This window comes from Amblyraja radiata, chromosome 28 (assembly GCF_010909765.2).
Source record: "Amblyraja radiata isolate CabotCenter1 chromosome 28, sAmbRad1.1.pri, whole genome shotgun sequence".
Classification (NCBI taxonomy): Eukaryota; Metazoa; Chordata; class Chondrichthyes; order Rajiformes; family Rajidae; genus Amblyraja; species Amblyraja radiata.
Genome location: NC_045983.1, coordinates 6,759,366 through 6,783,559, shown reverse-complemented (window position 1 = coordinate 6,783,559; position 24,194 = coordinate 6,759,366). Strand labels below are relative to the sequence as shown.

Here is a 24,194-nt window from a genome sequence, read left to right as displayed (position 1 = left end):
ATGGCTTCCAAATGCGCTTCCGAGAATTTCCATCCGCTGAACACGAAGTACGCTCGCGCCTCAGCTCAGGTTTTCCGAGAGAATCCGAGGGCGTATGCAGCGCAGCGCAGCGCCCAGCCCCACCCACAGCCTAGCCGCTGAACACGAAGTACGCTCGCACCTCGCCTCGAGAACCCGAGAAGCACCCGAGTGATGACGTCGCAAAGAGCTCTACGACCTGGGTAGGTGCTGCCTGTACCCCTCCCCCTCTACCCCCAGAGAAAGAGAGAGAGAGGGGGGTAAGAGGGGGGGGGGGGAGAGAGAGAGGGAGGTGGAGGGGGGATGGAGGGAGGGGGAGGGAGAATGGGTGGAGAGGGAGGGGTGGATGGAGAGGGGGGAGGAGAGGGGGGATGGAGAGGAGAGGGGGGGGGGGAATAGAGGAGGAAGAGAGGAGGAGAGTGAGAAGGGGGAGGGGCCCTTCATCTCTCCCACCCCCCTCTCTGCCCCTCCTCCCTCTCTGCCCCCCCTCCCTCTCTCCCCCACCCCTCTCTGCCCCTCCTCCCACTATGCCCCCCCCCCCTCCCTCTCTGCCGCCCTACCTGCCCCCCCCCCCCCTCTAGGGAGTGGTGCATATTGGGACCTATGGGTGAGTGGTGGAGTATTGTGTTCGGGAACCAGCCCTCCCCTGTGGCGCCCCCCCCCTCTCTCTCCTTCTCTACCCCCCCCCCCCCCTCTAGCCGCACCTTCGCATTTGAGGGTTATGAGTGAGTGGATAGGGCGGGGGATGGGGTAAAAGGAGCGAATGAATAATATTAATATAATTTCAAGGAGGGGTTAGTGTGTGTGGGGGGGTGGTTAGTGTGTACGGGTGACGCCAAAGGCCGCCCCCCTCCCCCGCAACCGGGCGTTGAGGGGACAGGACCCAACGGGTCCCCCTTGGTCTAGTTTGACATAAAACTCATTTCATTTGCTTTAAGTACTCAGCTAAGGTTGCTATTGAACAGAGTAGTGAAACGAGTCCCAAAGGTAGGTTAATATATAATTTGCATAGGAACTGCAGTTGCTGGTTTAAACCAAAGATAGGCACAATAAGCTGGAGTAACTCCGTGGGTCATGCAGCATCTCTGGAGAAAAGGAATAGGTGATGTTTCGGGTCAAAACCTTCTTCAGACATATAACATTTATATCAGGGCTGAGGAAGGGTCTCAACCCAAAGCATTATCCATTCCTTCTCTCCAGAGATGCTGCCTGTCCCGCTGAGTTACTCCAGCATTTTGTATCTATCTTTGGGGTAAAACAGCATCTGCAGTTCCTTCTTACACCTATCATTTAAATCAGCATCTGCTTTGAGTCTGAAGAAGGGATTCGGCCCGAAACGTCGCCTATTTCCTTCGCTCCATAGATGCTGCTGCACCCGCTGAGTTTCTCCAGCATTTTTGTGTACCTTCTGCTTTGATCTGTCGTTTTCACACCATACCCTTCCATATCTCTCTACACTCCCTCTCCCCTGACTAATATTCCGAAGAAGGGTCTCGACCCGAAAAGTCGCAGATTCCTTCTCACCAGAGATGCTGCCTGTCCCGTTGAGTAACTCCAGCATTCTGTGGCTATTTTCTGCACAAAAGTGTGATTAACTCTTAACTCCCTGCAAGACTTTAATTTCAAGGACAGTTAGTGATGGACAGTGAACATTAGGCAGTAACATACTTCAGTTACTCAAGCATTTTGTGTCTATCATTTTTTTGCATTTCATTTATATCATAAGTAGGGATGGACAGTGAACATTAGGCAGGAACAAATACTTCAGTTGCTCAAGCATTCGGTGTCTATCATTGTTTCGCATTTCAATTATATCATAAGATTACAGGTGCATCATATAAAATGTGTTTAAAGCACTATATTCAAGTAAGTACTGTATTTTTGAACACTACACTACAGGGCAGGAAGGGAGTTTAAAGCTTGAGGCTAACTTCTACCTTGTGATTCCTTCACTATACCAGTTGGGGTCCCATCTTAACAAGAGTTGTTCATTGGGGCGCCCTGGGCTTCTGGGAGAGCATCCAGGTCACGTGTCCTTTGTGCGCGGTCAACCTAACCTGAATGTTGGAGAAAAAAAAAGCCCCGCCCCGCCCTTGCAGCACGTCCAGGCGGCGCGCCCGGCGATTGGACGGAGCGCCCGTCAGTCAGCGCCGCGCCCGCCCAATCGGGAGGCGCAACCGCGTATTTAGGGCGGGCCGACGGCTGCGCTTCCGACTGTCAGGTTTGGGTGCGCGCAAACGCCCGGCATCCGAGCGAGCGAGCGGTCGGGGAGGAGGAGCAATCGGTGGGGCGGGCGGGCGGGGGGGAGGGGGTGGGACTGACGGGCGCTCGAAGGCTCCGCGTCTAGTTTCGCCGCTGTCGGTAGTTTGGGGGGGGGTGGGTGGGGGGGGACCGACCGAAAGAGGGGGGTTGGGGGTGAAAGAAAAAGAAGAGGAGGAAAAAAAACCCCGATTCATTAATGGATTTGACAAAAAAGTTTCCCCAATTTACCTCATGTCTGAGGTGAAAGTGCTCTGTAATCTCGTCTCTTGAGTCGGATTTAAAGGGGAGAGGAGGAGGAGGGGGGGGGAGGTGGTGGTGTTTCTCCTGAGGAAAAGAGCGGCGAGGAGAGAAGGAGGTGGAATTTGCTGGAAGATGGTGTAGAGGGGGAAGCGCCGGGTGGGCAGGGAGCGAGGGCAGTGCGGCCGAGGCGGGGCTGGGGCCGGAGCCCGGGGCTGGGGCCGGGGCGGGCGGGGGAGCGCCGCGTCCCTCGGTCATGGCGCTGTGCGGCACCAGCGCGGCGGCGGCGGCGGCGGCCGGCCAGCAGCGCCAGAGCGTCGCCAAGCTGATGGCTTATAACGGCGCCGGGGCCGCCCACCACCACCATCATCACAACCATCACCACAACCACCACCATCATCACCACAACAACAACAACCAGCAACAGCCACCTCCCCCTCAGTCGCATCCCCACCATCCTCATCTACATCCCGGCGGTGGTGTTGCCGGTGGAGGTGGTGCAGGAGGAGGAGGCGGCGGCATCGGTACAGCCGTACACCCGGTCCAACATCACCACCACCCGGCCTCCGGCGCCGCCTCGTCGTCCTCCTCCTCTTCGTCCTCCTCGTCGGCGGCGGCGGCCGCTGCTGCTGCTGCTGCGGCGGCGGCGGCGGCAGCGGCGATGCTGAACCCGGCTCAAGCGCCGTATTTCCCGTCCCCGGCGCCCGCCGCCGCCGCCACGGTGCAAATCCACGCCGCCGCCGCCGCCAAGGCACATCAGCTGGACATCGAGCCCGACAGACCCATCGGATATGGAGCCTTCGGAGTAGTCTGGTAGGTGCGAGGTCAGAGTTGCCACGATTTTTGTATCTGTTGCTAAGAGTTTGCTCAGCAGGTCGTTTTTCAGATCGCACGCCCAGCGCTGTGCAACCTCGCAGGTGCCCGGTACCAATTCTATTGTATCCGTTTGCATTTAAAACCCCACAGTTGCTAACTTTGCACTCTCTCCCCTTCTGACACGGGACTTGCTGCTTGTTTCAGACGGTTTTTGTTCTGTTACATTAGTTGAGCTCGATTTGGCATGTTAGGGGTGGTCACAATTTCAAAGTATTGGAATACTGGATGTATTAAAATTAGTTTGCCACTTGCCCTTTTTAAACGACTTAAGGAGTTGGGATTCTTGTCACTGCTGCCCATGCAGTTAGTTCATTGAGAGAGGAAGTTTGATGGGTTTTGCTATTCAGGTGTTAAAGGTAGACGGTTACCGGAGATCTATTGACTTCTAATGGTACAGCGCGAAAATTCGGCAAGCGTTTTCCTGTTCTGGTCTTTCTATCCAGAGATGCTGCCTGTCCCACTGAGTTACTCCAGCATTTAGTGTGTATCTTTGGCAGAAATCAACGTCGCTCAGCTTGCTATATGGACCGAAGGAAATTCAGCGGGACTTGCGACTTGTATATATTTTATACCCTTCTGCCTAAATCGAGGACGTAAATGTTGTTGGGTTAGTATTTTTACCGTCTATCTTGAAGTATGTGTAGCATTGGGCTACGAGGAATTGACCTCGGAATTTTAATTGTTGTCATGCATTACACAATATTTTGTGGGCACTCGGTTAGTTTAAACTAAAGCATTGGCTTTTTTAGCGTACTCACTACAGAGCTATTTGGAGCAATTACTTCCCAGAGTGTCTTGGGATTGGACAAGGTTTTTTTCATTCTACATTTGTGACCGGCTTTGGCTTCAATTTGTGTAGCAAGGTGAAATCACTTGAGGCCTGTAAATTTGTGACTTGCCTTTCCGTAAAGCAACAATTATCCATTTTTGTCTTTATGGTGTATTTCAGTTGGTCACGTGAACTCGGTTTCCAAAGAGTAAGCGTCGTGTAGTAATTGCAGATTTTCATAATCGCGGCGGTGTTGCAGGTCATTAGCAAATTGTTGAGGCATGACACTTTGGTAGTCTTGACATGCCGTATATCACTTGAGTAATTCTGATGAGACAACTTGCATATCTGATGTTGATTACAAATTTAGGAGGCCCCCATGCTGAAACTTTTGTCATTTATCATTTGTAAAAAATCTTTTGAAAATAACCGAATAATCTGATCAAAGAATAATATGATGCTCATCATATTATTGATGATGGTTCTCAGAGTTATTAGAAAGGTTTTGTATAACCTTTGCGTGACAGCGATGTTGTTCGGTCAATGAATTGTTAGGGTGCAGTATAATCCAGATTATAAATTAGGCAATTAAATTAAAATATTGAGTTGCACTACATTTATCATTTATTATTCCACTCTACTGATCTTAACCCTTTAAAATGTGCACATGTTGGATATAATTAAGCAAAGTCTGTTGAATTGTAATAGCATCAAGAAAAAAGATTTGAATAAAGGTGGAATAAAGCAGGAAGTTTTCTATGGATATCCAATGGATAGTGTGGACCAATGACACTAAATTGCAATTGTTATTTTTGAAAAATCCTCAGTCTTTGGAGATTAAGTCTCACTATATGATGTTAAATTTCACATCATGTAATTTTTTGTTGTTGAATTTAAACCACTTGGGTCCCTATAATCATACCCTGTTTTATTCTGAAATTATCAGAAAAATAAAGCATCTTTGAACAATTCTGGTTTAAGATGCATTCCCTATCACAGCATAATTTCTACATCAGTGAAATTTAACATTAGGTTTATGTCTGTAATGGAACAGTTTTAGGTAGACACAAAATTGCTGGAGAAACTCAGCAGGACAGGCAGCATCTCTGGAGAGAAGGAATGGGTGACGTTTTGGGTCGAGACCCTTCTTCAAGTTGATGTCAGGGGAGTGGGCAGGACAGAGATAGAATGTAGTCAGAGGCAGTAAGACTGGTGGGAAAACTGGGAAGGGGGAGTATATGGAGAGAGAGAGGGAAAGCAAGGGCTATTTGAAGTTAGAGAAGTCAATGTTCATACTGCTGGGGTGTAGGCTACTCAAGTGAAATATGAGGTGCTGTTCCTCCAATTTGTGTTGGGCATCACTCTGACAATGGAGGAGACCCAGGACAGAAAGGTCAGATTGGGAATGGGAGGGTGAGTTAAAAGTGCAACCGGCAGATCAGATAGGTTAAGGTGGACTAAACGGAAGTGTTCAGTGAAACGATTGCTGAGCCTGCTTTTCGTCTTGTCGATGCACAGGAGTTGACACCTGGAACAGCAGATACAGTAGATGAGGTTGGAGGAGGTGCAAGTGAACCTCTGCCTCACCTGGAAAGACTGTCGGGGTCCTTGGATGGAGTCGATGGGGGAGGTAAAGGGACAGGTGTTGCATCTCCAGCGGTTGCAAGGGAAAGTGCCTGGGGAAGGGGTGGTTTAGGTAGGAAGGGACGAGTTGACCAGGGAGTTGTGGAGGGAATGGTTCCTGCGGAATGCAGAAAGGGGTGGAGATGGGAAGATGTGGCTAGTAGTGGGATCCCGTTGGAGGTGCCAAAAATGTTGGAGGATTATATGCTGTATGCGACAGCTGATGGGGTAGAAGGTGAGGACAAGGGGGACTCTGTCCTTGTTACGAATGAGGGTTGGGGGAGCAAGAGCGGAGCTGCGGGATATCGAGGAGACCCAAGTGAGAGCCTTGTCTATAATGGAAGAGGGGAACCCCCGTTTCCTAAAGGGGGGGGGGGGGGGCGGGGAGGACACGTACCAAAGGGTGGACACCCTGCAGGTTGGAAAGCAAATATGCAAGATCTCAAAAAGGCAAGCAAGTGATAATTGGATTAAAATCCAATGACTAGACAGAGAGACACCCTACTAAAGGATTTTTTTTTTTTTTTAAACGCTTATGTAACTTATGTTGGTGGACTTAAGGTCCTTCAGTTTAACTGCCCTCAAATAGTGGGAATAATCTTTAATTATTCCATTGTAGAGATCTGCAGTCAATGCTTTCTTGGTTCAATTAATACCTATGGTCAGCGCAACTGACCACAAGTGCTTGTTGGTACTATTTTTGTGAATTGGATGATCTTTTAAACATAAAATAGACAAAAATGCTGGAGTAACTCAGTGGGACAGGCAGCATCTCTGGAGAGAAGGAATGGGTGACTTTTCGGGTCGAGATCCTTCTTCAGACCTTTTAATCCTTCCAATTTTTAAAACATGTTTGGATCCACCAGGAATGTAGCCCAAGAATTTAAATGCTCAAAACTAGTCATTGGATTTTAATCCAATTATCACTTGCTTGCCTTTTTCAGATCTTGCATATTTGCTTTCCAACCTGTTGGTTTTTGTACCTCAATTTTTGTATTTTTCCCTCACTTTCATATTTTCCCAAATTGGGCCAGGTGTTTGATTCAACATTAGCATGTTTGTTTCCCAATTCTATTCCAGGACTTGAGCATATAATGTAGGTGAACACCTTGAAATACTTTTTTGATGTAATTTATTTAAGATATGTTAAACTGTCTCCTTGCTTTGATCTGAAGGATTTCTGAGAACATTGTAAAGTACTATCCAGCCAAATATTTATAATTCGCTCTACAACAGAGCAGATTACTGCACTTTCCCAATTGTTTGTGGATCTTGGGGTCCACAAACAAACAGCCTACATAGGCAATCCCTTTGTTAGGTAAGGATTTTGACCCTGAGAGCTGTCCATTAGCCAATTTCCCTGCAAGTATGAAATGTTTGTTTCATAGACATTAAACTATATTCTATTCTTCTGCATATACTCTTTATAAAATTATTTTTCTGCATTGAATAATCACCCTAATATCTATAATTAGACCAAAGAGACGTATTGTATCCAATCATTAATGAATAACCAGAAATATTACTGACTTGAAAAATGCTTTCAACATGTATTTATGAATTTGTGTAAATGGAATTTCCTCAAATTAAGATAATTTGTAACCTGGGAAGCCCCAGTATTTAAAAATGTAATTGTTGACCATGTTATTTGAAATACTCCAAGGAGGACTAGAATGTGTAATGTTACATTTTAGCCAATTAAGTAAATTTTCATGACAAATTGTCATATTCCCAAATTCATGCCACTGGTATTTCTCTCCAGTTAATACTCTATTCCTGATGCAGATTTCTGCGCAACACCATTGGCTGCATTCTGTTCAGATTTGCTTTTATCTAATCCTCGTCTTGCAAAATTTAAGATACACTTTTTACACTTCCCATCCAACAGTTTAAATGTTTCTATAAATATCAAGTGCAATCTATATTTATTTCATTTTACATTATAGAGTCCTTTAACCACAGCTGACTTAAGACTAACTGACCTACATTTTCTCAGCTTTTTAGAAGTTTAATTTGTTTTGCTTTGTGACCTAATTTTCCATTACACCTTTTTGGAAAACTTCAGTCTGCACTGATCTCCATTTCTTCTTGGGTTCTATTCCAAATGTCTTAAATTTCAGGCTTAAGTATTCTTCAATTAATTGCTTAGTAGCTAATGAGAGGAGTTAAATGGTTGATTGAGGATGAAATGATGGCTAAGTTTAGAAGAAAATTCGGCAACACCTCAAATTAAGAATACTTAAGGCATCATTGTCATATTTCATAATTTGATACTGTAAAGTGTTTATACACAAGTTATAAATTTGAATTAAGGATGTGCAATGAATTTTGGGGTAAATAAAATTAATCTACCATAGTGTAGCATCTAACGTACTAAAACATGACACACACAAAATTAACAGTCACATGATCTTTTTACATTGACTTGAAGGCTTTCTCAGAACTTTATTGAATATCTTGGAGGTATAGCGGGATGATAATGTATAAATTTGCAGACCTTGCAGTGGATGCTGAATGATAGTTTAGAACAGTGAGGTGGTGCATTTTGGGAGAATAAATGTGCATGGTTCGATTTTACTGGATGTAGATAATTTGAAGAATTTTATATATCAGTCCTTGGCTGTATTTATCACTTTCAACGTCATTAGAACTTAAGTCAGTTTATTTATTTTTTCACATACAATAGTGAAAAGTTTTTGTGGCGTGCTAACCAGTTAGCAGAAAGACAATACATGATTACAATCGAGCCATTCATAATGTGCAGATGCATGATTAGGGAATAACGTTTAGTGCAAGATAAAGCCAGTAATGTCCGATCAAAGATAGTCCGAGGGTCTCCAATGAGGCAGATAGTAGTTCAGGACTGCTCTTTAGTTGTGGTAGGATGGTTCAGTTGCCTGTTAATAGCTGGGAAGAAACTGGCCTTGAATTTGGTGGTGTGTATTTACGCTCTTCTATGCCTCTTGCCTGATGGGGGAGGGGAGAAGAGGGAGTAGCCAGGGTGTGACGCATCCTTGATAATGCAGCTGGCCTTGCCGAGGCAGTGTGAGGTAGAAACAGAGTCAATGGAAGGAAGGTTGGTTTGTGTGATGGTCTGAGCTGCATCCACAATTCTCTAGAAGAATGAGTGCAAACAAAGATGGTTATGCAAAACCTGCTCTCGATTGATCTTTGGTTAATTGTTGTCCATTTCTAGAAGGATGCCAATGCTCTGATGCTGAAAATATCTACCAGAATGGTACTTGAAAAGGGGGCATGCATTGTGAGAATAGAGAAGTTGGTGTTACTCTCCTCTTGACCAAGTGGTTCAGGGGGGGAAACTAAGAGAGCTTTTAAATTTATTTGAAACTTTCATTGAAAAGTTCCACTAATAGCTTGGGTGTAATCCAGATAATTGGCAGAAAAATCAGAGTATTATGAAACCTTGCGCAGCAGTAATGATTGATAGATTGATAGAATTTATTGCCACACAACCAGGGTCGGTGGAATTTTGGGTTGTCAGCAGCGGTACAATAATAAAGAACACACAGCCACAATAAAAATATAACACAAACATCCACCACAGCATTCACCTGGATTCCACTACCAGCAAAGCTGTAGAAGCGTAGCTGATAAAATTTGGTGATACAGAAGGAAATATTTGTAGTACGTATGGGAAGTACACGAGGCAAATTACCTCCCATGCTGCATGACCAATTTATTCGTCCTATCATCCACTGAGCTATTTGTCTGGAGAAGAGTATTTGTTTACTATTTTGCTTGTTTAAGGCATTAACGCCTTTAATTTGAGTTTTAATGGTTGTGCTGCAATGGTCTTATTGGTCTATCCTGAATGTTACTTTGCATAACTTTCTTTTGTTTCCCATTAAAATTTCCTTGGTGAGTGATATTAGAGCATGTTGGCTAAATGCTGTAAAATCTCTTGATCTCTGATGTGTACTAATACTTTAATATCGTAACAAGGATTGGGTTTTAAAGTAAAAACTGCAACATATTAGTGCATCTTTAAGAAATGTTCAAGATTTGGATCCTATAAATTAAACATGATTTGAAATTGAAGTTTAGTTTACTGTCAAGTGTACTGAGGTACAGTGAAAAGCTTTTGCTGTGTGCTAACCAGTCAGCGGAAAGGCAATGCATCATTACAACTCAGCTTGTTGATGCACGTAGGTTTTGTTAGTGTCAAGTTTAAGATCCACACATGCTTTCTAAATTGAATATTTTCAGATTCCTGCCTTCGCACTATTTTGTTTGTAAGAAGGCTGTTTCTTGTGTTTTCTGTCAGAAGCCTGAGAACCATGTTTCCAGAGTATCTCTAGAACTCGGTGTGTAATCTGCTTTTGTGCATGCTGTAGTAGTTGTGTTTATATATCTGGGAGGCCTGTGAACTTTGAGCTGGTGTGGGTATTTATGGAGTTGAATAATATTGATGGGTAGAACAATGTGGATTAGTTTGAATGGCTAGGAGGAATTTCAGCAACTTCCACAATTGTTTTCTAAATAAGGATGTGCATGTTTTACTGCATGACAATGAAGTAGTGAAAAGATTGTATTTCATAAATGTATTTGTATATTATGAATATAAAGTGGATAGATTTTTTTTACATTTACGGCATTGTCTAGTCTATAAATTCACGGTATTGTCAAATCTCTGTAGCATTATCTAGTTAATGCATTATGTACAAAGCATCATTACCATTCATATGGCCTCATTGAACAATATATGAATGAATAAGGTTATTGGCTAAGTATTCACATGCAAGGAATTTGCCTTGGTGCTCCACCCGCAAGTGACAACATGACATACAGTGACAGTTAAGAATGATACATAAAACATTAAACATTAATAATAAAACATTATTGATTAAACATGTGAATTAAATAAAATACCAGAGCAAAAGGAGGCTACAGATTTTTGATTATTGAGTAGAGCTACTACTCGTGGAAAAAAGCTGTTTTTAAGTCTGGCTGTGGCAGCTTTGACAGTTCGGAGTCGCCTTCCAGAGGAAAATGATTCAAAGAGTTTGTGGTCAGGGTGAGAGGGGTCAGAGATTATCTTACCCGCTCGCTTCCTGGCCCTTGCGGTGTACAGTTCATCAACGGAGGGAAGGTTGCAGCCAATAACCTTCTCAGCTGATCGGACGATTCGCTGCAGCCTCCGGTGTCGTGCTTGGTGGCTGAGCCAAACCAGACCATGATGGAGAAGGTGAGGACAGATTCTACGATGGCCGTATAGAATTGGACCATCATTGCCTGTGGCAGATTGTGCTTCCTCAGCTGCAGCAGGAAGTACATCCTCTGTTGTGCCTTTTTGACTGTGGAGTCGATGGTAGCCCCCCACTTAACGTCCTTGGAGATGATGGTTCCCAGGAACTTTAAAAACTCCACAGATGTGACTGGTGTTGTTGATGGTGAGTGAGGAGAGGGGAACTCTCCTAAAGTCGACAATCAATTCCGCTGTCTTGAGAGCGTTGGGCTCCAGGTTGGTGCAATGGCACCAGGACGTCAGCAGTCTGTAGGCAGATTCCTCCCCATCCTGGATCAGTCCAATCAGGGTTGTGTCGTCCGCAAACTTGAGAAGCTTGATATAGGAGTCGGTGGAGGTGCAGTCATTGGTGTAGGGAGAGTAGAGGGGAGAGTACGCAGCCTTGCGGTGCTCCTATGCTGAGGGTTTGCGGGTCCAAGATGTGCTTTCCCAGCCTCACATGGTGCTTCCTGTCTGTCAGAAAGCTGGTGATCCACCGACAGAGGGGTTCAGGCACAGCCAACTCGGAAAGTTTGGAGTGCAGTAGCTCTGGCACAATGGTGTTGAATGCAGAGCAAAAATCAACAAACAAAATCCTCGCATAGGTTCCCTGGCGGTCTAGGTGCTGGAGGATGAAGTGTAGGCCCAGGTTGACTGCGTCATCCACAGATCTATTGGCCCGATATGCAAACTGCAGAGGATCCAGCAGGGGGTTCATGATATTTTTCAGCTTGGTCAGCACAAGCCTTCCAAGGGTCTTCATATCTACAGAGGTCAGTGCGACAGGTCTGAAGTCATTAAGACGCGTAATCCTTGCCTTTTTGGGTACAGGGACAATAGTGGAGACTTTGAAGCTGGCCGGGACAGTACAGATTTGCGGGGACTGGTTGAAAATGTCTGTGTAGGTAATTGGGTGTGAAGTGGTGATTGGAGAGGGGTGGGTGAGAAAGGGTCCAGTCAACTCGGAAAGTTTGGTGTTGGCAGAGCTGTTACATAGGACACAGCCCAGCAGGTCCAGGATCTTGGATTGCATTCTTACCTCGGTCTTTGCATTGGCTGCCACAAGCTTCTATCCTTGTGTCCCTTAACATTCCGGAAGTGGCGGCTCTGTTGACAGCTGCGGCTCGCCTGCAGTCCGTCTGTTTTTTACTTTTTGTTGTTGTTTTCTTTTGAATTGTTTTAGTTAAATTTTAGTTTATTAGGTTGTGTTTATATGGGGGGGGGGGGGGTGAAACATGTTTTTTTGTCTCTTCCTTCGGGGGAATGCGACTCTTTTTGTCGTATCCCCCTTCTCTGCCTCCGTCTGCGCTGAGGCCTAATGGCGGAGCTGGCGGCCTCCAACTGCGACCGACCTCGAGGCTCTGGAAGCAGAGGCAGCCAGGACTTACCAGGGCTCTCGCTTAACTTTTTTTCCCTGTTGCCAGCCGGGAACCTTGACAGCTTTTTAGGTTGCCAAATGACAGTTTAGGTGGTCTTTTAAGACAGTTTGCATGACGCGTGCGATAATGTGCTCGGTCGAAGTGGGTAGTTACCAGTCGGAATTATGCTCAATGAAGCATTCACATATTTTGTTCAAGAAGGAACTGCAGATGCTGAAAAATCGAAGGTAGACAAAAGTGCTGGAGAAACTCAGCGGGTGCAGCAGCATCTATGGAGCGAAGGAAATAGGCAACGTTTCAGGCCTGAAAAAGAGTTTCGGCCCGAAACGTTGCCTATTTCCTTCGCTCCATAGATGCTGCCGCATCCGCTGAGTTTCTCCAGCTCTTTTGTCTGCCATCACATATTATTTCTGCTTCAAATAACTCATAAACTAAACATATTCACCAATCAAGACATGATATATACCACAATGACATGCAGCAAAATTATAATACAGTATCTCAACTCTTTTTACACATTACAATTCATGCAATTTCTATTATTTCTTTCCACTTCCAAACAAAAATGTGGTTGGATTATTCAGCGTATGATCAACTTGTGTCAATAAATACTGGACCATGGTAACATATATGCGTAACCATGCACACTACAGATTGATGTAAGCATGTTTTCTGTGAAGGACCGATAATTTATCCACAACAAAATATACAGGATGCAAGGAATTTTCTAAAGGCATTTTATGATAATAGCTGTTAAATTGAATTGAATTGAATACCTTTATTGTCATTCAGACCTCAAGTTCAAGTTCAAGTTCAAGTGAGTTTATTGTCATGTGTCCCTGTATAGGACAATGAAATTCTTGCTTTGCTTAAGCACACAGAAAATAGTACGGCCTTACGGTCTGAACGAAATTTCGTGCCTGCAGTCATACATACAATAAAAAACAACAATAAACACAAATTAACATCCACCACAGTGTATCCTCCAAGCATCTCCTCACTGTGGTGGAGGCAAAAATCTTAGGGTTACTGTCTCTTAGATAGATTAGATTAGATATAATTTATTGCCACACAGCCAGGCTGGTGGAAATTTGGGTTGTCTGCAGCGATACAATAATAAAGAACACACAACCACAATAAAACTGTAACACAAACATCCACCACAGCATTCATCACTGTGGTGGAAGGCACAACATTTGGCCAGTCCTCCTCCATTTCCCCCCCCGTGGTCAGGACCAGAGTCAGTCCAGGATCGGCTCTTCCTCACCGGAGACCGCGGCTTTAAGTTGTTGTAGGCCGCAGGCCGCAGGCCGGCGGTCAAGATTTAAAGTCCCCGCCGCAGCCAGAAGCACCGTAGACTGCAGGGCCGGTGGTCGAAGCTCACCTCCAGGGGTGATGGTAAGTTCATGCCGGACCCGCGGTAGAAGTCGGCCGCGGGCCGGCAGTGATGGCTTCTTCTTCCCCCGGGTCCCCAACGTGAGATCCCGGGCTGTAGACGCCGCACCAGCTGGAGCTCTGCAGACCGCGGCTTCAGGCTGCGATTTCAGGCTGCCGGCTGCCCCGGGTCAGCGAAACGGAGCGCTCCCCTCTAGCGAGCCCCAGCGAGGGCTCACCCGCTCCACGCCGAGAGTCCACGCTGCGCCCGCCGCTGAAGCCCCGGGCGCGTCTCCGGGAAAGGCCGCGTCGATCCTTGATGTTAGGCCACGGGGGAGGCGACCTGGAAAAACTCGCCTCTCCGTGGAGGAGGCGACCGAAGCGGTTCCCCCTCACCCCCCCCACACCACCCCCCACATAAAACACACAAAGAAACATTAAATACAGACTTTAAAACATACTAAAAAAATAAAAAAAGGTTGAAAAACTGACGAGCTGCATGACATGGCTGCTGCCAGAGCAGCGCCCCCTACAGCCCTCCCTCCTCTTCTCCCTCTGCGCTGAGGCGATTCCCCACCGGGCGATGGCACAAACAGTCCCGCGGCTCACCGAACCCCGCGAACAGGCCGGTTCAAACACCGTGGCCCGGTGTGGTCGAAGCTGCTGGGCTGGGCCACTCTGACGGGAGTGCCGTTCCACCTCGAGCTGGGCCACTCCGACGGGAGCGTCACAACCCCTCACGAGAGAGTCTCAGCCCCTCGTCAGGCAGCCCGCACGGGAGCGAGCCCAGGGCGAGTCCTGACAGGCTCTGCCTCCGGATCCTCGAGGTCGCCAGCTCCGCCATTAGGCCACAGCGCAGACGGAGGCAGAGAAGGGGGATACGACAAAAAGTCGTATTCCCCCGAAGGGAGAGACAGCAAGCCCCGTTTCACCCCCCCCCCCCCCACACATAAACACAGCTTAAAAACCAAAAACGTAACCACACAAAACGAAAAAAACAACACAAAGTAAAGACAAACGGACTGCAGGCGAGCCGCAGCCGTTCCCAGCGCCACCACTTATGTGTGGGGGGGCCACTGACTATACCCATCTGACAGGTTAAACATTACACTAACTGACAAGAGATGGCCAAAGGACATAACTGCAGCAAATGTTCTTTTGGTAATATGTTTAAAGGTGTCAAAACAAATAATAATATTGGGAATTAAAACACATTTGATTGCATTCCGTTATCAAACATAGTCAATGTTTGCTCTGAAGACCATGAAGCACAATAGGGTCAGGGGGTGTGTGAATCAGTGCGGGGTGGATAGATGGCGGGGGGGTGGTTTGAGAAGGCAATCGGTGCGGAATGGATGGATTGAGGCAGGTGAATTAGTACGTGTTGGTTGGAGTATGTAAAATTGTTAGGGGAGAGCACGGGGGATGTCAGTGGTGTTGAATGGGGGGTTCAGTACGGAATGGATGGGGGGGGATCAGTACAGGATGAATGGGGGGTTCAGTACAGCATGAATGGGGGTAGTCAAAAATGCTGGAGAAATTCAGCGAGTGAGGCAGCATCTATGGAGCTAAGGAGATGGGCAACGTTTTGGGTCGAGACCCTTCTTCAGACTGTTCCCCCCCATTCTTCTTGAATAGGGAATCAGTACAGGATGGATGGGGGGGGGGGGGGGTCAGCACAGGATAAATGGAAGGGGATCAGTACAGGATGAATGGGGGGGGGGGGATCAGGACAGTGTGGATCGGAGGGTCTGGGCAGGATGAATGGGGGGGGGAAGTGCAGGATGGATGGGAAGGGGGGTCAGTGTAGGATGGATGGGGGGGGGGGTGGCAGGAGAATCAATGCGAGGTGGGTAGGGTGATAAATAGATGGGGAGGGGAGCACAGGGGATGTCAGTGAGGACTGAATAGAGGAGGGAATGGGGATCAGTGCGGGATGGAGAGGGGTCCCAGGATAAGAGGGGTGGAGGGGGACGTACGAGAGAGAGAGAGAGAGAGAGGGGGGGGGCAGCGCTCCTCAGACAACATCGCCCCGCTGCCTTGGCCGTCCCTGTCCAACGCAAAAGTGCTCCCGCCAAAGGGGGAGGCAGTTGGGATCTCCTCGCCACCGCCTCCCCTCCTCCGCCAGCCGACAGGAAGGTGCGGGGCCGAGCGGTGCAGGTGCTATAGGATCTTTGGTGCAGGTGCTTCAGACGGCGGAAGGAGGCCTCCCTCTCCCTTTCCCTCTCCCTTGCAAATCCGCCAACTGCACTTTCAAAACAACCCCTCTTGCACGCCAAGACCGGGAGGAGGGAGGGAGAGAGGGAGAGGGAGGCCTCCTTCCGCCGGTACTGTTGCTGCTGCTCGGGGCCCGTCTTTCGCTCCGACCCTTCGTCACCACGCACCTAGTATCTTTGCCCCGCAATCAAAGATACTAGAGGAATACAGCCGCCGCCGCTGACACTAAACGTCACGTTCCTATTCCCCAGAGATGCTGCCTGACCCGCGGAGTTACTCCAGTTTTTTGTGTCTATCGGTATAAACCAGTATTTGATTGCCAAGCCGGGCAAAATGAGTCGGCGTTTAGCTTGCCTGGCGGCACTTTGGGTGGTCAATGGCACCCGGACAAACGCTAATTTCGAGCCCTGCTTACCAACGCGAGGCGACCAGAATTCGGGGCTTGGCCGCGGGCCAGTGGACGACATCGTCAGGAGCTCGCAGGCCACAGGCTGGTGACCTGTTTTTCCGGAGCTCCCGCAACTACAGCTGCGTCCACTGGGCTGGAGGACGGCAGCTTCGACCACCCCGGGCCACGGAGCTCAGTTGAGCCGCGGGACTTACTCACCATCATCCGGCGGGGTCACAACATCGGAAGCCTGGATCGCCTCAGTGCAGAGGGAGAACAAGGAGGGAAGAGACAGAGACTTTAAGACTTTTGCCTCCATCACAGTGAGGAGATGCCTGGTGAACTCACTGTGGTGGAAGTTAATTTGTGTTTATTGTATGTTTCGTTATTTATTATTATATGTATGACTGCAGGCAACGAAAAAGAAATTTCGTTCAGACCGAAAGGTCTGAATGACAATAAAGGAATCCAATCCAATGTAGTCCTGCAGCATGGAATTTGCCAGACAGCAGCATTCACTTAACGACATTCAGTCATATTGTAAGACCAAGATTCAGGCAGAACTGTGCTTTCAATTTTGATCTTTCCGCAGTGTTTGATGTTTTTCTTGGTGTGCATCGCTGAGAACAGCCCATAGATCAGTGTTACGCAGATGCTTGGAATGATCCTTGATAAGGAACCATGCATTCTTTTTGAGACCTTTGCAAATGCACAGTCCACAGAGGTGAATGATTATCTCAGAAGAGATCAGATGGGAGGACCAATGGGGTCTTGTGAAATGTTTCTCAGTGCACTTGTATTGTTATGGGGAAGTAGAAGCTGTTGAATATCTGTAGTTGCAGGGCAAGTGTGATATCCTGTACTTTAAAACGGCAGTTGGTGTACATCTTGGTCTCAGCAGTCATGGTTTTTACTAGAAAATTCTTAGGAAACATATTGTTAAATTGCACTCATCTCAATGGTCTTTGTTTACCACATCCATTGGTTTAAGCAGCAGCAACAGTATTTCACAATCTTTATTGCAGTTGATGGGCAATATTAAAAGGTTTTTGTAAGTTGAACAACATTTGAACACGTGATCATTGCAGCTTTTATTGAAGTTCTAGCACACTTGTTTTAGAATACAATTATGTAGGCAAGCTAGCCATCAGAAAAAAAAACTTAATGTCCCAATTGTCATAGTCAAATCTTTGATTACAGTCTTAATACTTTTAACATGTGCTTATTCTTTGATCTCAAAGTTGTTTAGGCTGCCTATTTATTTTATTTACTACTTATCCATCTTCCTCTTCCTTTGTTCTCCTTCTTCATAATGATCCTTCTGAGGTTCCCATACTCCTGCCAGATTCTCAAATATCACCAGCAAAACCTCTTTGTTAGGATGTGCTGGCTCTGGAGAGGGTCCAGAGGATGTTTACTAGAATGATCACAGTGTCTTATTGAAACATATAAGATTATTAAGGGATTGGACATGCTAGAGGCAAGAAACATGTGCCTGATGTTGAGGGAGTCCAGAACCAGGGGTCACAGTTTAAGAATAAGGGGTAAGCCATTTAGAACGGAGATGAGGAAAAACTTTTTCACAGAGTTGTGAGTCTGGAATTCTCTGCCTCAGAGGGCGATGGAGGCTAGTTCTCTGGATGCTTTCAAGAGAGCTAGACAGAGCTCTTAAAGATAGTGGAGTCAAGGGATATGGGGAGAAGGCGGGAACGGGGTACTGATTGTGGATGATCAGCCATGATCACATTGAATGGCGTTGCTGGCTCGACAGGACGAATGGCCTACTCCTGCACCTATTGTCTATTAATCCCAGTAACAAGTAGGTTAACATATGATGAGCGTTTGACGGCACTGGGCCTATACTCGCTGGAGTTTAGAAGAACGAGGGTGGACCTAATTGAAACGTACAGAATACTGAAAGGCTTGGATAGACTGGATGTGGAAAGGATGTTTCCACTAGTGGGAACCAGCAGGACCAGAGGTCATAGCCTCAGAATTAAAGGACGTTCCTTTAGGAAGGAGATGAGGAGGAATTTCTTTGGTCAGAGGGTGGTGAATCTGGAATTTTGAGGCCAAGTCAATGGATATATTTAAGGCAGAGGTAGATTCTTAATTCGTACTTGTGTCAGAGGTTATGGGGAGAAGGCAGGAGAATGGGATTAGGAGGGAGAGATCAGCCATGATTGAATGTCTGAAGAAGGGTCTCGACCCGCAATGACACACATTCCTTCTCTCCAGAGATGCTGCCTGTCACGCTGAGTTACTCCAGCATTTTGTGTCTATCTTTAAACCAGCATTAGCAGTTCTTTCCTACACAGCCATGAATGAATGGCCTAATTCTGCTCCTATCACAAGATTTATGATCTTTGACTGAAGTGGTCTTGGTCCTGCAGTGTAACCCGTCTGATTTGTAAAGGTTCTTCTGCCCTAGAAACGGTCTCAATACACACAATTCTACAACCCTGTCCGTGTTATCCCACCAGTCACCAATTTGCCCTGTCCTCTATTTTTGAATTTGCTAACACATGACATTAGCAGTAATCCTCGGATTACAACCATTTTTAATGTATTAAAAAAAATAAATGTTTTAGCTTTTTTCTGTTATTGGTACTGCAGTGTATTAGGAATGCCATTGAATGCAACGGGTTGATTTTTTTCATTTTCGGTGAATAATGTTTCAATAATGAGTTTAATCTCAAAACATAGCACCAAATGAATTTGTCATGTAGTTCAACCAACAACTGAATTTGTTTTTTGTTTTGAATTTTGGAGAATGTTGAATGAGAGACCATGATTACAATATACTGGGGAAATCTTAAAATTGAGCCGAATTGGAATTTAGTACAGAGTATTGAATCTCTGGAATTCTCTATCCTGGATATTTTTGAAGGTTAGATCATTGGAGGTATTTAAAAGGAGAGTAAATGTTTGAAAGGCTTGAAAAAAAGTGCAGCAAAGTGACAAAGCACTTAATTCAGTCTGAAAAGTTGTGTATTACTTTACCTAAATGGTTTGACACAGTATTTTCAATAATTTGTATCAAAAAATAATTTCCGCCTCTAAGCTTTGTTCTCCAATTATCAATAAGGTAAATGACATCTCTGAACCTGTGACGGGTGCAACCTGGTTCAAGACCCAAAAAATGGTTGTCTATAACTGGAGGACAGGTATGGCCTAGACAAGGCCATCGGGAAAGGAAAGGGATGTTTGCAGTCTAAACTAGAGGATCAGGTAGACCTTTGGCAGCTGTGGCAGGGCTTGCATGCCATTACTTCCTCTAAGGTGGAAACCAAGTAAAAAGTGCTACATCGCTCCCAGATGAGCTCAATGTTTTTTTGTGCTCACTGTGAAATAAAGAGCCTCTCTATCTTCTCAAGCCCCAAATTACACTGTAATCTGTTGTCAAGATTCTTAACGAGCGTGAACTTCTGAAAAGCTCTCAGGCCGCATTCTTAAAATCTGTGGTCCTACTGGCTGGAGATTTTGTGGACATAGTCAACCTTTTACCTGAGAGGCAAGGTCTCTTTAAGGACATCCTGCTTTAAAAGGACATCCAAAATATGGGTGCTTAAGAAGAGCAAGGTGACATGCCTGAACAACTATTGACTGGAGGTACTAACGCATTTCTCTTTGAGAGCGTGGTTATGATGCATATCAATTCCTGCCAGAGCAAGCATCTGGACACACTGCAACAAATCAACAAAGCATATAATCTCTGGCTGGGGTCTCAACCCAAAACGTCGCCTATTCCTTTTCTCCAGAGATGCAGTCTGGCCCGCTGAATTACTCCAGCACTTTGTATCTAACTTCGGTTTAAACTAGCTTCTGCAGTTACTTCCGACATGTATTCTTTGGCTCTCCACTCTGCACTGGACCACATGGGCAAAAGGAATGCATATCAGGCTGTTGATCATTGACTACAGCACCATCATCCCCTCTAAACGTGTTACATAACTCGGAGCAGTCTCTGCTCATACCTTTGCAATTGGATCCACAATTTCCTCATCGGCAGACCATAACCAGTATGAATTGGGAACAATACTCCCTTCTCTAACCATCAGTACAGGAGCAGCTCACAAATGCTTACTCAATCCCATGCTGTACTCTATACACATGACTGTGTAGTCAGACGCAGTGCCAATGCCATCTTTACATTCTCTGACAATGCTACCACTGTGGGATGAATAATGGATAGTGATGAGTCCGAGTACAGGAGGGAGATTGATAATTTGATTGGTACTAGCGCAACAATCTTGCTCTCAACATCAGCAAGACTGAGGAACTGATTGACTTCAGGAAGGGAAAACAGGTTATCCATAAACCTGTCTTCATTGGGACAGCAGTGGAGCGAGTCGACATCAAGCTCCTGGGCTTGCATAACTGAAAATCTGTCTGGGGCTATTGATGCAGTCACAAAGTAAGCTCATCAACGCCTCAACTTGGATTGAGGAGATTTCGTATGTTGTCGAATACTCTATATCAAACATCTCAACATGGTTGCGCAAACCCAGCTGATTGCGTAATGGCCAGGTTTGGTAACTGAATACACTGGAAAGAAACGTCACCCATTCCTTCTATCCAGAGATGCTGCCTGTCCGCTGAGTTACTCCAGCATTTTGTCTACGCAGGAAAGAAGTAGGCTGCAGAAAGTCTGAACTTTGCTCAGACTATCATGGGCAATGAACGCCCCACTGTAGAAAGGAGCTACAGGAGGTGATGCCTCAAAGGCACCTAGTATCATCAAAGACCCCCACCATCCTGACCACACTCTCATCTTGCTGCTACCATTGGGAAGAAGGTACAGTAGCCTGAGAGCTGTGACCAGGTTCAAAAACAGCTTTGTCCTGTTAATCAACAGGCTTTTGAACACTGCACAACACGAAACACTACTTCAGCAACTTTGACCTACTATAGATTTTGCTTTGTTTGAACTATTGTAGTCTGGTTGCCTGGTATTACAGATTATTATTTTTTACTGCTTGGTTTGGTAACAGATTTGCACAAGAATGCAAGAAATTGCAGTTGTGGACCATATTCCACACCATTGACTCCATCTGCACTTCACACTGCATCGGGAAAGCAGTCAGTATAATTAAAGTTCAGTCCCATCAGGCAGTAAATATAGAAACAATAAAAGTGCACATCACCTGACTCTGAAACAGCTTCTTTCCTTGTGTTATCAGGCTTCTGAATGATCCTTCCACAAGTTGGGGCACAGTCTGATTCTCTATCTCATTGAGGACTTTGTCTCTGGACTAGTGGTACTATAATGCTGAGAACTATATTCTGTAGGAGATGTATTTCCCAGTGGCGGAGGGAACTGCAGGTTCTAGTTTAAAATGAAGATAAACACAAACTGGAGTAACTCCATTTTACTACGTTTATTCTCATAGTTATTCTTTATAATCAGATTGGCTGCAAAGTTGTTTACAATCCAGCTTCACTGTGCTAGTTAGGATAAATAGCAAATTGGAAACTGGAATAACCCTTCCATTCTTGGCAACTGTACAGTCGTTCAATTAGATCCTTGCTGTCCTCCACTCCAACACCTTTCTTTACCATGATCAAATTCCCTCTGCCTCTGGATCCTCCCAAATTTTAACTTTGGGGAGGAAGGAACTGTAGATGCTGGTTTACACCAAAGATAGACACAAAATGCTGGAGTAATTCTGCAGGACAGGCAGCATCTCCTGAGAGGAGGAGTGGGTGACGTTTTGGGTCAAGACTCTTCTTCAGACTTTGTTCTGCGTGGTATTCTTGAGTTTGGTTTGATTGTATTTATGTACAGTGTTATCTGATTTAATTGGATAGCATGTGAAACAGTGCTTTTCACTATACCTTGGTACACATGACAGTAATAAATATACATGATTGATTGTTGTATATTTGATTTGAATTAATATGCCTGTTAAACTGCAGCAAGTGAGAATTTCAGTGTTCTGTTGCTGGTACATATGACAATTGGTACACAACATTGTCCAAGTGTGGAGGAGCGGTCTGGCAGTTTGTTTATCTGAATATAAACAAGACCCAGACATCTGTTTTTTTGCAGCACATGCACAGTGGTTCCATATGCCTTTTTCAATATCTGAATGACTGACAGGAACTACATGCAGTTATCAGCAAATCTTAATTCTTAGTGTCAAATTCTTAATTCCTTGGCGTTCTTGTTCAATTTTTTTTGCACTTTTTAAGATAATTATAATCTCTTAGAATCACAATTTTTTGATCTTGTAGATTTTGGACGATTCCGAAATAGCAAATGATTCACAAACATTGAAGTTTTACTTGCCTTTAAATTGATCGAAAAGCTGGACCCAGGTTTTTTCTTGTATTATGAAAGTATTCGCATGCTTTTTATACATCTGAGAATATTCTATACTAAACTGGTATGTTTTCTCTGGAATGCCAGAGGCTGCGGGGAGACCTGATAGAAGTACCGTATTTCCCGGCAATGAAGATGCACCTGCGTCGAAGACGCACCCCCATTTTGAGTTGCTAAATTTTGGGGGAAAAAGGCTGGCGGGACAGGATCAAGAGTTTGGTTTAGTCCAGGGGTCGGCAACCTTTTTTGCATAGAGGCCAGGACCCATGTTTGTGATCAGATCGCCATAGTTAATAAATGGAGGTAATAATACATACTAACTTAATTAGTAATAATGCATACTAATAATGCATAAATTAGTAATAATACATGTGTGTTTTTCAATTAGTTTTCTGCAGTTTCCAGATTCCCTGCGTGCCCCAGGACTGGCTGCAGTTCCCAGATCCCTCGCGTCCCCTGGACTGGCTGCAGTTCCCAGGTCGCCTGCGAGCCCCGGGACTGGCTGTAGCGCCCAAGTCGCCTGCGAGCCCCGGGACTAGCTGCCATTCCCAAGTCGCCTGCGAGCCCCGGGTCTAGCTGCAGTTTCCAGGTCGCCTACGAGCCCTGGGACTAGCTGCACTTCCTAAGTCACCTGTGAGCCCTGGGTCTAGCTGCTTTTCCGCTGTCCGTTCCCTGCGGCCGCTCGCAGCCACCCAAGCTACTGAGTGAGTTGCTGGCATGATCCCCGACCCCCTCCTTTTCAACGCTCCTGCCCTCCTCGCAACTTTACCCCTGGCGGCCCAGCCGTGCTGAATCCCAGGCCAGACTCTCTCTCCCCCCCCCCCCCCCCCCCCCCCCCCAGTTGTGCTGCCCTTTTACAGCTGCTGTACTGAGGGATAGCCAAGTCTCTATCTTGGCTAACAATCTAACCTTCGTCCTCCAAGACGCATGTACATTTTCGGGCCTTATTTTAGGGTAAAAAATAGTGTCTTCATTGCCGGGAAATACAGTATATAAAATATGAGTGGGGTGGATAGGGGAGACGGTCAGTACCTTGTTCCCCAGGATGGAAAATGAAATACTGGAGGGCAAAGCTTTAAGGTTACTGTATGTGCAGGTTGATAAGACGTGGTCTTGGCATCATGTTCTGCACAGATATTGAGCGCCAAAGGGCCTGTTTTTATGATTTTTGCTTCATTTAAGCAATTTCATGATTACTGCGTATGATTGTAAAATCTGGAAGCAAGGGAAGAATATTGATTTTTAAAGTGAAATGTTTTACTGGTAATATTTGATACCTAGATCCATGAAAATAGAACCCTGGAGATTGAAGGATATGCTTGTGATTGGAGCTCATTAAAAGTTCACCAGATTGATTCCTGCGATTGAAGGTTTGTTGAATGAAGAGAACAAGTAGATTGATCTTGTATTCATGGTTTTTCGATCTTACTTGAAGCTGGGGACTGTGGCTCCCTTCCTAAACTGACATGGACATCTTTTAA

General features: G+C 45.8%; 1 protein-coding gene across 3 annotated transcripts in view; it reads left to right on the top strand.

Annotated features, from left to right (window-relative positions):
* The first annotated feature begins 2,417 nt into the window (after positions 1-2,417).
* The window catches only part of nlk (nemo like kinase), a 142,956-nt gene continuing 121,179 nt past the window's right edge, over positions 2,418-24,194 (top strand). For all 3 annotated transcript variants that reach the window (XR_004416067.1, XM_033045663.1, XM_033045664.1), the window contains exon 1: positions 2,418-3,330. Coding sequence is in view for 2 of the 3 variants with exons in the window: in XM_033045663.1 (XP_032901554.1) it covers positions 2,774-3,330 (557 nt within the window). In the remaining variant the exon portion in view is untranslated. The remainder of the gene's footprint in view (positions 3,331-24,194) is intronic.